Source organism: Penicillium canescens, assembly GCF_028828765.1.
Source record: "Penicillium canescens strain IBT 15451 chromosome Unknown utg000002l_segment0_segment0, whole genome shotgun sequence".
Taxonomy (NCBI): domain Eukaryota; kingdom Fungi; phylum Ascomycota; class Eurotiomycetes; order Eurotiales; family Aspergillaceae; genus Penicillium; species Penicillium canescens.
The window spans coordinates 2,706,964-2,718,393 of NW_026703964.1; the positions used below are offsets into that span (position 1 = coordinate 2,706,964).

At 47.0% G+C, this 11,430-nt stretch overlaps 5 protein-coding genes across 5 annotated transcripts; 2 read left to right on the forward strand and 3 right to left on the reverse strand.

The window, feature by feature from the left end:
- Positions 1–446: 446 nt before the first annotated feature.
- Positions 447–1,583, reverse strand: N7446_002226 (uncharacterized protein; the record flags this gene model as incomplete). The annotated part of the gene is made up of 1 exon (XM_058510975.1): positions 447–1,583. The coding sequence occupies one exon, from the start codon at positions 1,581–1,583 to the stop codon at positions 447–449; it is 1,137 nt and encodes a 378-aa protein (XP_058376511.1).
- A 2,646-nt stretch (positions 1,584–4,229) lies between these two features.
- Positions 4,230–5,306, forward strand: N7446_002227 (uncharacterized protein; the record flags this gene model as incomplete). The annotated part of the gene is made up of 1 exon (XM_058510976.1): positions 4,230–5,306. One exon carries the CDS (start codon positions 4,230–4,232, stop codon positions 5,304–5,306), a length of 1,077 nt encoding a protein of 358 aa, XP_058376512.1.
- A 277-nt stretch (positions 5,307–5,583) lies between these two features.
- Positions 5,584–8,096, reverse strand: N7446_002228 (uncharacterized protein). The gene is made up of 2 exons (XM_058510977.1): positions 7,841–8,096; positions 5,584–7,782 (listed from the first exon to the last, which is right to left on the reverse strand). Exons 1-2 carry the CDS (start codon positions 7,857–7,859, stop codon positions 5,834–5,836), a joined length of 1,968 nt encoding a protein of 655 aa, XP_058376513.1. The 5' UTR covers positions 7,860–8,096; the 3' UTR covers positions 5,584–5,833.
- Positions 8,097–8,578: 482 nt separating this feature from the next.
- N7446_002229 (uncharacterized protein) lies at positions 8,579–8,794 on the forward strand (the record flags this gene model as incomplete). The annotated part of the gene is made up of 1 exon (XM_058510978.1): positions 8,579–8,794. One exon carries the CDS (start codon positions 8,579–8,581, stop codon positions 8,792–8,794), a length of 216 nt encoding a protein of 71 aa, XP_058376514.1.
- A 917-nt stretch (positions 8,795–9,711) lies between these two features.
- On the reverse strand, positions 9,712–11,426 carry N7446_002230 (uncharacterized protein). Its single transcript, XM_058510979.1, has 3 exons — positions 11,108–11,426; positions 10,554–11,017; positions 9,712–10,492 (listed from the first exon to the last, which is right to left on the reverse strand). Exons 1-3 carry the CDS (start codon positions 11,138–11,140, stop codon positions 9,760–9,762), a joined length of 1,230 nt encoding a protein of 409 aa, XP_058376515.1. The 5' UTR covers positions 11,141–11,426; the 3' UTR covers positions 9,712–9,759.
- Positions 11,427–11,430: the final 4 nt, after the last annotated feature.

The following is an 11,430-nucleotide window of genomic DNA, read 5'->3' on the forward strand; positions in this document are numbered from 1 at the left end:
TTCTGGTCGAGCTGGTCCCGAAAAGTGTGGTCACATGCCCTACAGAGAATGCAAGCCCCAGGGGAGTGGAGTTGAACACTTTTGAAGGCGCCCTTTGGACTATAGTTACTCGGAATTTGAATCCGCATCCTGCGTACTTTGTTCAACTATGTCGCCATTGAAATGTTCCTACTTTCGCTGCCAGAGAGACTTCTCTTCGTCTTTAGTGAGGCAGCAGTATATTGAAGACTTTTTGAACTACCACATTTACCATGTCTGCTACTCACTACTCGTTTATACGATAGAAGATGACATTGATCTATATCTGGAAGAAGAAAAGCACAGCAAATGTATCTCTTGTGATTAGGCTGAATAACATAAGTTTATTAGTTCATGTGTGATTTATCAAATTATGATCTATTGGTATTCGAAAGTGGTATTTAATAAATAAAAAAATGTTCACGCATTCAGTGTTTCCAATAGCTTCTACATGCTGGGCATGTGGGAGCAAGGGCTGTTTCTAGCCATCGATCGATGCATTGTTTGTGGAAGTTGACTCCACAGCGTGCCTTGCACCATACCAATTCTTCATCTTGGTGTTCCTCCTTATCTTCGGCTTCAATTTGCTCATCATCATCATCATCATCATTATCATCATCCTCTTCCTCGTCTTCTTCTTCGTCGTCGTCGTCGTCGTCGTCATTGGACTCGCTCTCCTCTTCCTCATCCGTGTCCACATCTTGTTGTGAAATTTGCAAATTGCACAAACAGATCCCACATTCTCCTTCAACCTCGCGGCGATTGGCCTGTGGTGTTACATCCTGGCTGTCCTGATTCCTGGTGCTGCTGGAGACGCGAACCACAGTTGGCGGGGTCGATGGTCTTGGGCTCGAAACAGAAACCGCCCTTGTTTGATGACTGACTTGAGCTTGCGCTGGTCGAGGTACAGTGATTGCTGACTGATTGGGAGATTCTGTTGAGCGACTTCTCACTGTTCTATCAATGAGATTTGGTGGAGGTGTATTTCTGCTCGATACGCTTCCCGCGCTGCTGGAACTGACGCCTACGCTTGTGTTTCTACCCTCGCGATGGATAGGACGGTTTGCAGTAATTGATAAGGAATATTGAGCGACCTCGAGGCGCCTGACCTCTTCCGTAATATCATGAAGTCTTTGGTAGAGAAGGGCAGTTCTCTCCTCAATGTCGTCTTCAGCAGTCTCCCGATAGATACTTCGGGATGATAGCCTCATCGGCCTTGCAGATCGTGTCGAAGCGACCCGCGAATCGAGGTATGTACGGACTTGTCTTTTCCAACGACAGGAAAGATCCGAAGCTTGGCTTTGATGGAATCTTGTGCATAGCACATGAGGAGCTAGATCTTCTAGCAGTGTATCGATGCTGCGACCGGCTCGAAGGTCTTTGGTACCCTCGTTGAGAAGCATCATTGCTGAGCTGCGACCGCGTGCATTTGTGCGGGCGTGGCAGCGACGGCCCTGTGAAGGAGCGTAACCGGCACACCATGGCTCTTTCTCCGGTTCGAGCTTGATGATCTCGGATAGAGGGGCCAAGGGTGAACTTGCGACGTAGGAATGTCGGGAAGGCATTTTGAATTTATTCGGGAATATAGAGAGACACCTGATCGGTATATGCTGTTGGGTATGGATGGCTTCTCTTCGATTGCTTTATAGCCACTGGACCAGGAGATCTATTTCTTTTAAATGCTTCGGGCTATACATGCGTGGATCCTTGGAACTCTCCCTGTAGACATGGGACGCTGCTCTGCCACAATAGTGTGGCGCAACCCCCAGAATAGAAACTAGACAGGGCCAAGGCGGATGGAATGAGAGATGCCTGAGGACGGATGGATACCAATGAGAATTGGCGGCACTAGGCGTGACGCATGGTAGATGATGGCCTCGGGGCTGTGTTTGCATCGGGCTTTCACAAAATGAGGGGTTATTAGTCCTCCGTTGGTTCTCAGCGGCTATTGATAGGCTCTTGTTTGAGACAGATACAAGGGGTGTGGGACTTTTGTTCTGCGCGAGATGCAGCAGTGACGCTAAACATAGCTGTACTCTCTTCGTTATTGGCCATTGATATCTAGGTTTGCGGGTGCCTAAGGGATAAGAACATGGGAATGCGGACCGTGCCGGGGGCTAACTAGGGAACAGCGGCTAACTCGGGCGACTGAAAGTGGAAATCACGTCAGTTGTGGATGGCCATGACTCGCGAGCCTTCTGGTCCCAGCCTCTTAGGTAGGTGCATGTGGGCGGATGAAGTGCGGGGCGAACGAACCCAAGACCCACCACTCTATGAGTTCAGCCTCGTAGTATATTGTTTGTTTAGGTTAAATATTTTGCATAAATCGCTCCAAATACTAGCTGATATGGGATTGTGTTCAGCATAAGGTACTACTTCTAAAGGTGCCTAGATCACTCTTTTTACTAGACGAAATCATATAAATTTCGCCGGTGTTTCTCGGGACAGTGACTGGAAACCGAGCATGACCTTCGATTCACCATGTGTCTGATGTCGCAGGTTACTCTACTAACAGATAAGTTCATTGGCTTGTATACCGGAGACCTCTTTACGCCGTTGCCTAAAATTTAATACAAAACGCGGAGAAACAAGCACCAATATTTATAAATTAACAGCAATTGAAAAGAATCGCTTCGAAAATAGATACTCTCAATGGACTCCCGCGGAGCAGCGCGCTGCCCCATCCCACCTCCCTCCTTCTTTCCGGCCGGTAAATAGTGCGAGAGCGCTTCTAGACTATATACGTACCCTCTAATATCTATATTCGTGGTAATATTTACCGAAAAAAATGCCGCGAATAAGGTATTCTATATCCTTGCCGTAACTATAAAGCGTTTTCGTGGCTTAGTCGGTAGCTTGTACTTAACTATTAAGACTACATTTTGTAAACTTAAAGGGATAAGAGTAGATTATAATAAGAATTAGTAGCTTAATCCATTATGTAGAGCCCAGGATTGGAACAATATCCTCGGATCCCTTGTAAAGAGCATATGCCGGATTAATCATTCCCAGCCCTAGGTATAATATTCCTTTACTTTCTTCTCTCCTGAGATCTGTCTAACCTGGTCCTGTCATATAACGTATTCTGTAAGCGAGTGGTGCATGTAAGCGAGTGGTGCACTCCAAAACACTATACTAAATGGGATAAATTACAACCTAGTATCTCAACAACGGTGGTCTATAGCGACGTTGCCTTCTAGCATAATACTTTTTAGGTGATATCTAGGCTCTTTAAGGAATTTAGAGAATTTTTGTAGCATAGTGAATAAGATATATATAATTCTGGCTTATAGTAACGTAATTTTCGATACGGTAACAATGTAGGGGTTAGACTTCGTCAAAATTGATATAAGGTGTTGAAAAGCCCTATCAACAGCTATCGGCAAATGATCAAATAAAATAAAAACGTCGATGTTGAGATATCAGTGTAGAATATATCGGATTTAGTATGGTGTTTTGGGGTGCACCACTCGCTTACATGCACCACTCGCTTACAGAATACGTTATGAGAATCACTAGGCAGTGCAATAACCCATACTTTGCGTTTCAGTTGATTTAACTATCAGCCACACGCTAAGGAGCCTCTTGTTAGTTTCCTCTTTATTTTATTTTATTTTATTTCATACTTTTTTTGAGGGAGAGAGACTTTAGCGCCCTTACCCTCCTATTAGTCCTGTCACATCGGCCCTGAACTGCAAAGCTGCTCCCGACGCGTGAAATCAGCCACACGAATCTGCCTCGTGCCTCCCAACAGATACAATAGATTTTGACCCTGATCTCAGGGTCGCGTGAAATGTGAATTGCGCAGATCATTGCGCATGACTGAATTGACTTAATAGATAACCAATTGTTGCCTTCATGGGCTCAGTCTCACTGATCTCCCAACACCGTTGTTGTGCCATTCCACCACTGAGCATGTTTCCTATATTTTGGCACTGTTTGTACCTTTAGACCATGGAGGCTGAGCCTCCACATTGACTGCGCTTTGCTTAGGCACCCGAACGTCTGGAAGCTGGCAAGTTCGAGATACCAACACGAAATGATTGAACAGCCATTATTTATTAGATTACGATAAGTCTACAAGACGCATCTCGCATCCCATTTTTCTCTTTCTCCAGCTGACTATTCTAAGAATTCCTGAACCTCTAAGCCTCTATCTATTTCACGCTACTCTTTTTTCACCAAGTGATAACTTTGAACATCCAGTCAATATGACCAACGATATCGCAGAGATTCTCAGCGGCAACTTCAAGAGCTTGATGTTGCAAAAGAACCCAAGTGAATCAGGCAGACAGACTACCAGCCGATCGGGCCGTTCCCTCGAAGATTCAGCATCCATACAATGCCCACTAGACCAGCTTTTCAGACGGTCACTTCAGTCTGTCCTCAACTCCCAGCGGGCCCTCGATCGTATCGATCAATCTCATCCATTCTTCACCAAAGTCGAAAGAATCTGCCAGGAAAATAAATGGCCAGAGCACCGATTTGAAAACTTTCGAAGACTGATGTGCGGCGTTCGAAATTTCCCGTGTATCTTGCTCCAGAATCCAAAGAATGACCATCTTGAATACAATGAGATGATTAGCAAAACGAAAACTCTATGTTGGATTCAAGACACCCTCAAAGAAATCGGACTTGAACTAGACGACATCATAATCATCGATCTATTCCCTCTGTTGACCGACGAATGGCTAGATCAGCACCCCAACGAGCGAGCAAAATATATCAAAGATATGTTCCAGCTGACACTTGATTTTATTCAAGAGTTCAAACCACCAATAATCCTCTCTTGTCAATGCTGGAAACCTACCGAGAATGTACGCTGGGGTCAGTTCAAACACAATGATACTGAGAAGCTACGCTCATCGATGGCCGGTGCTAAGATGCAAAGGGTATCTGGGGCTTACTTTGGAGCCCATTTTACATATGTCGTTCACGGGTTCCATCCCGCCAAGTGGGGCTGGGTTAGGAAAGAAGAGAGAATCGCGTTGAAGGTCACCCTGCGTCTGATATTTCATTCGTTATTCAACCCGTGTGCGACCTGGCAGATGGACTACAAACAGGCTTTAGAGTCAAAGCACACGGACAAGATACACTCTATCAAATTGGTGATATACACTCGTCGTCAAACGGGAACTGAGTATGAGAAGATCCGCGAGGAAGGGCTTGCTCTTGGTACGTTTAAGTATCACCAAGGCTCAATCAGTCCCGAAACATGGGTTGCTTTGAAGAACGCACTTGATGCGATCATTGGAGACATTTCTCGCAATTCCAAGGAGCCTTTGTGAGTATAAATACTTGCCTGGCTAACGGCATTGTGGCATTATTTATTGTGGATGTATGGTGCTACCATATTTGACTGTTCGCCCAGAATTCGAATTTTGTTGTGACCTTCATGTTTAGTATTTTTTTTTCAAGGGAGTGGTAGAACAAGGTCACGACGGCGGCAAATTCCTCGTGGTCGTAGGTCATCTTAATTGTCTGCTCCAAGGGCTGTTATTCTGATTTAGAAGTGCTATGAGTGGATGAATGGGATCGAAAATCAGGAAGTGGAACTAGCGAAGCATTCTAAATGATAAGAGTTTAACACCAAGGTGCTAACCCCGATCGCCGTGATGGGTCAGTGCAGTGCGGTGGATTATTGTCTTACATAAAACTTTATTTAGACTAAACCAACGACAACAAAGAGGCGAATACAGATTGACGAATTGAGGGCTGTCGAGGGTATCTAGGAGGTAAAGGCAAATATACGATGTGCTCTAGGAATGATGAAACCGAGATGAGAAAGAGGACAAGTCAAGAAAAACCAGGAGAATCAAAGTCGAACTTGACCACCATTCATGCGGTCCCAGTCCTTTTGTCCAAAGGGAACATAGGTGTCATCTTGAAGCCAATAGATCAGGTCCTTCTTCGAGACAAGGGTTGGATCGACACCTTCAGTCCGCAGGACGTGTTTCTGCTGCTTGTTGTTGCCAGTTGACTGCATCTCAGGTGTGACCCGCAGGAACAAGGGAGCCGCGTATCGAGGTAGGTTCTTGAGGGCATGTGCAGCCAAGCTGGCGAGTACCTCGCTTGATGGCTCAAGTGCAGGATCAGAGAGATTACCGCTAGCCATTTGTTGCTTGAATACTATGGCTGCACATCCGGCACGGCCATCGTGGTTTGGAAGTGCTACACCATAGACGTTGGCTTCGTACACTTCAGGATGGACACCTAAGACCTCCGAGACCTCGCCAGTAGACACATTCTCGCTCTTCCATCGGAATGTATCACCCAGTCTGTCAGAGAAGAACCAACGGCCATCTCTATCCCATCGAATCATGTCACCGGTTCGGAAGTAGGCATCGCCCTTCTTGGTCACATCACGGATTATCTTACTTTCCGTGGCCTTCTTGTTTCCAAAGTAGCCCTGGAAAGCCGCAGTGGGATCTTTTGCATCGATTGCGAATAGCAGCTCACCAGGATCACCTCGTGGGACCCTCTTGCAGAGACCAGTCTTCGGGTCACGCCAAGGCTCCTGAGTCTCATGATCAACATCCACAATGGCAGTTGAACGGCCGAAAACGATGTTTCCGATAGCACCGTTTCGGCCGATGGCGCCTGCGGAAAAATCGTTGGACGAGATGTTCCATGAACCCGCAGTGCCTTCTGTGGCTGCGTAGAACTCGGCGATGGTAGGGACGTTGAAGCGCTCTTTGAAGTGGTTCCAGATGTCAGGGCGCAAACCATTTCCGAATGCTAGCCTGATATTGTGTTTCTTGTCAAGGTCCTCGCCAGTGACCGGATCTATTTCAGGGGCCACGCCCAAGAGATAACGTAGTGTTTCGCCCACATATTGAATGATTGTGGCATCATTCTCACGGGCCTCCTTCATGAAGTTACGGGCTGAGAACCGGCGACCAAGGATTAGAGTCGATCCACTCATCAAGCAAGTAACGAAACCAAGCACCACGGCAGAACTATGGTAGAGAGGCATGCATGTGAAGAACTTGTCCGAAGGCGTAACACCCATCCAATTTACGATGAATCCACTGCCAGACCAGCACTTCTTCCAACTGACAATGGCGGGTTTCGGAAGTCCAGTGGTGCCACTTGTGTAGATCAACATAGCCATATCGCGGGGAGTCAAACCGTTGCGCACCTTGTCATCTTCCCGGGTAACTTCCAATGACATTATTTGTGCTTCTAGCTCTGGGGTGTGGAATACGATTTCGACCGAGCCCTTGCCATCCCGGAAGCCCGGTGAAGTCAAAACCTTCTGCTGTTCAGCCGGGAAGCAATGACTAACATCCGGATCAACGATCAGGAGCTTTGCGGTGGATACCCGTATCGAGTGGGTGAGCGGCTTGCCAGCCAGGTTATAGTTGATGAGCGCTGGAACTGCCCCAATGCTCCAAAGTCCAAGCAACATGAAGAGGAATGTGGACGAGTTCATGAAGTCGATAGCGACAATCTCCTTGCCCTTAACGCCATGGATCTTCTTGAACCAGGATCCGTAACGCAGTGCCATGAGATATGTCTCGTAGAAAGTCCATGTTTTTCCATTGTAGACAATGAAAGGGTTATTGGCAGTTGCGGGGGCAAGCGCATAGGCTTCCAATGTATAGAAGAGGTTCAGGCGGTCCCCACGTTCAGCAAAGCGTAGCTTCATGCTCATCTTGAAAAGCGATCTAATCATATTGATATCGTAGGAGAGTGAAAATTTTGCATTCAAGTATGCCAGCGTTGTCGCCACGGCAGGCAGGGCAAGACCCAAGGGAATGTCTGCGCATACGTGTAGCTTGTTAGCGGGTACTGTGTTACCATGCAAGCCGTAACTCACCGGGAAGCGAAGGCAACATTGTGAATGATGCCAAGGATGGGACTTAGAGAAGGAGACTACGATGAGTGGTAGAGGGGTAGAGAGGAACTGGTAGGCGAAGTCGCGGGTCCCAGTCTGAGATGTGGCGTACGCGTGGCTAGGGAAAGGAGCGCTGTGTCGGTGTTTTTTGCTTGACACCTTTGAGGGCCAGAAAAGTCCATTAGAGGCACAAACCAAGTGGACACCTCGGGACGCAGGGAGGAGAGAGAGGTTATAAGGTGAGCTTGGTTAGATTGGGGAAGTTGCCTCGGCACGGCACCGATGACATAACTCGGCATATTTAACTTAGTGCACGTTCTTTGAATTCTATGCATTCAAGCCAACGTTGCGCTTTTAGCTTGGAGGTTTCTTTTATGCCCTCAAGGAAAGCGACGTCTTTCTTCACTTTACACGATTTCACCATATTCAGGGTACCTAACATTGAAGCCTTACCTCAGGAATACATCACTCAACTTCCAAAGGGCCTGTTGAAACCCTATGCCCAGTTCAGCCAGTTCTAATCCCATACGTCCCTAATTTTGATCATATATTGAGTCCATTTCCTATCCGCTAAGAGGATGTGATGTATAAATCTATGAAGTGGATCCCAATGAGCTTGTTGATCATACGTCATCGCCTAAGCTCTATCGAACACTTTGGTACCTCTCCTTCTATTTCCCTTTGATCTCCATTTTTAACCTTTCATAACTCGCCCCCACAATGCCTGACCTAAGCTCTGAAGAAGAATCTCGACTTCAGAATGCTATAAGTACACTCCGTCATCGCGCTGGCGTTACAAGGCGCAAATTGGCAAAGGAATTCAACGTTTGTGACGTCGCCTTGGGTCGAAGATTTAAGGGCCACGGACCTCGGCATGGCCGCTCCGGCACCAACAATGCATTAAACGTATACCAGGAAAATGCCTTGTATAGTTGAATCCGTGTTGAAAATGCATTTATGGCGACGCCGACCGTACAAGAAGTTCAAGTGGCTGCGGATGGAGTAATTTGTCATTGGTCAGAACGGCCTCGGGCACCCTGCATAAAAACTGGGCGTATGGCTTCTTTAAGCGCGATCCAGAGCTTCCGGGAAACAGGAGCAGAAAGCGCCGCGGGTGCCAAGCCAAATTGAGCAGACTACATTTGCTCAAAAGCTCGAGGATGGTATTGCCAAAGTTGAAGAGCAGAAGGCACACGTTCTCAGGACCCGGAAGATCCCTGCCGAAGTGCTGCGGGTTTTCAAGGTTCAAAACGAATCCACCGCCGTGTTAAGATGCTCTGCCCGTTGTCTTGCCTTTCGACGGCCCCTTCTTCATACGACCCTGATAGAGTTGTCCCACTCCGCAATAGTGCCAATCGGACAACCCCTACAACCCAGAAACTAATAAATACGGGTAGCAAGCCACTTTCCACGCTTAACGCCATCCCAAATATTGAGAACTGAGAGAGAGTGGCGAGAGCAAGGACCGATAAACAGGACAAACCGCGCCCAGGTAAGTCTAGGGTTGGGGCCATGATACCACCGAATTCGGAGGGGCCCCAGGAGAGCTCTGTGGGCTCATTTGTATCCACGTTGAAATATTAGACCACACCAGGAAGCAGCTTCACCTGATGAATATTTTGGATTGTGGGTGAGAAAAGCAGGTTTTAAATCTGGATGCGAGTCGTGTTGAAAGAGATTGCCTCGATTGATCGAGTTAAGTACATTGCAGTATATGAAGGATGCATTATGATTTAAATACCTTAATCTGCCTAGACATTTCTCTATGTAATGCACTATATGAATGGCCAATTCTCTAGGTAAAACGTGGAGCAACAGAGCTTCAAAACGTGGTGTATCATTGGGAACAAACTACACCATTCATGTGAGTCTCTTTACACAGCACGTCATTGTGTAGGGCATCATCTCAAGGCTAACTTCTTCACTACCGGAACCTCCTCATATCCATCCTCCATAAACACGCGCAATGCCTCCAAGCCCTTTTCCAAAACTTCCGTTTCAGGAACAAACCCAATACGAACATAGCCCTTGAAATCTTCTCCGCCGCCAAAGCAAAGGCTTCCGGGAACGAGCATCACACCGGTTTGTTCCAGTACCATCTCACAGAAAGCAACATCATCTACAGGCTTTCCCATTTTGCTGAAGCGCACAAATGCAGTGGTTCCCGCCTGTGGCTTGACCCAATCACAAGCCCACCGATGGTCTTCAATAAACTTCTCCAAGATCGCAAGATTAGTTCGGGCCAAGTCGATATTACGTTTCAAAAGATTGTGGATGCAATCAGGTGATAGTGCGAAACTGGCAATCGCGTCGTCAATCTGACCGACTGAGATAGTCGTGTAATCGCGTGAATCAGCACAATTTTCGATAATCGACCTATCGCGCGAGGCAATCCAGCCAACCCGCAACCCTGCCAGGCTGTAGGCTTTCGAAACCGATCCTGTCACCACTGTGCGTTCGTATCCGAGTGAGATAAGAGAAGGCGGGAACTTAGAATCCATGGGAGTGATTCCGTGAAAGACTGGACGATACACTTCGTCGGCATGAATTATGATAGACTTCTCACGCGCGATATCTACCAACTGCTCGAGAGTTTCACGTGGGATGATGGCTCCAGTGGGGTTTTGCGGGTTGCTATGAAGGAAATTAGTGTTAGCTAGACATATGATATGGACTGTGCGAGAGGATATCATACTTGATAATAATCAGCTTAGTGTTGGGACGAATAAGGCTTTTCAGCTCTTCGAGGTCCAATTGCCACCCATCGGCCTCTTTGGACTTCCACAAACTGACCTCTGCTCCCAATGATGCAGGCACAGAGTAGAGTTGTTGATATGTTGGGTAATGGCAGATGACATGGTCACCTGGGCCAATTAATGTATACAGCAACAAGAAGTTTGCTTGAATTGCGCCAGCAGTTATCAAGACGTTATCCTTTGGCAACTGGGCGGGTGTCTTCGCGGAATACAGATTGGCAAGAGTGGTGCGCAGCTTATCTGATCCACGGATTGCTCCATATGTGAGTTTGGTAGATTGAAGCTCGGTCAAAGGGTTGGACTCCTTGTCCTCGGACAGCGCGCGGAGATCGTCGACGGAGATGGATGCACAACAGGTCTCGGCGGTGTTATACTTGGCAATGGTCTCATACTTGTCCATCCACTGTACTATGGTCAGCAATTGTCACTTTTCTCACGTCACAGTAAGAAACAGAGGAGTGCCACCGAACAATCGAGTAATGCGGGGAGGTACCTGTTCAACTGCGAAGGCCTCGATTTTAACCATGGTGGCGTCTGGTCATGGGTACACTGAGATTCAGAGAATATGATCAAAAAGCTTCCAGGATCAAAGCTGTCCAGACTTATCCAAAGGCTTTTGTCTGGCTTGTCCGGGTTGGTGTTTACTGAGACCAAATCTGATGGTAACTTCTCCGAGCATCACGTGTTCCCCGCATTGAGGCCAAGATAGTGTTAGCTATGACTACGAATAAGGAGAGAGATGTAAGAAAGACCATAAAACTTCTGTTAATTAGCAACATAATAAGACATCCCTTCATAATCATAGGGTTAATTTTG

Coding starts and splice junctions, on each gene's coding strand:
- N7446_002230 (XM_058510979.1), bottom strand. CDS start 11,140: ATGGTTAAAATCGAGGCCTTCGCAGTTGAACAG. Junction 11,018..11,107: donor AGGCCTTCGCAGTTGAACAG/GTACCTCCCCGC, acceptor ACCATAGTACAG/TGGATGGACAAGTATGAGAC. Junction 10,493..10,553: donor ACTAAGCTGATTATTATCAA/GTATGATATCCT, acceptor TTTCCTTCATAG/CAACCCGCAAAACCCCACTG.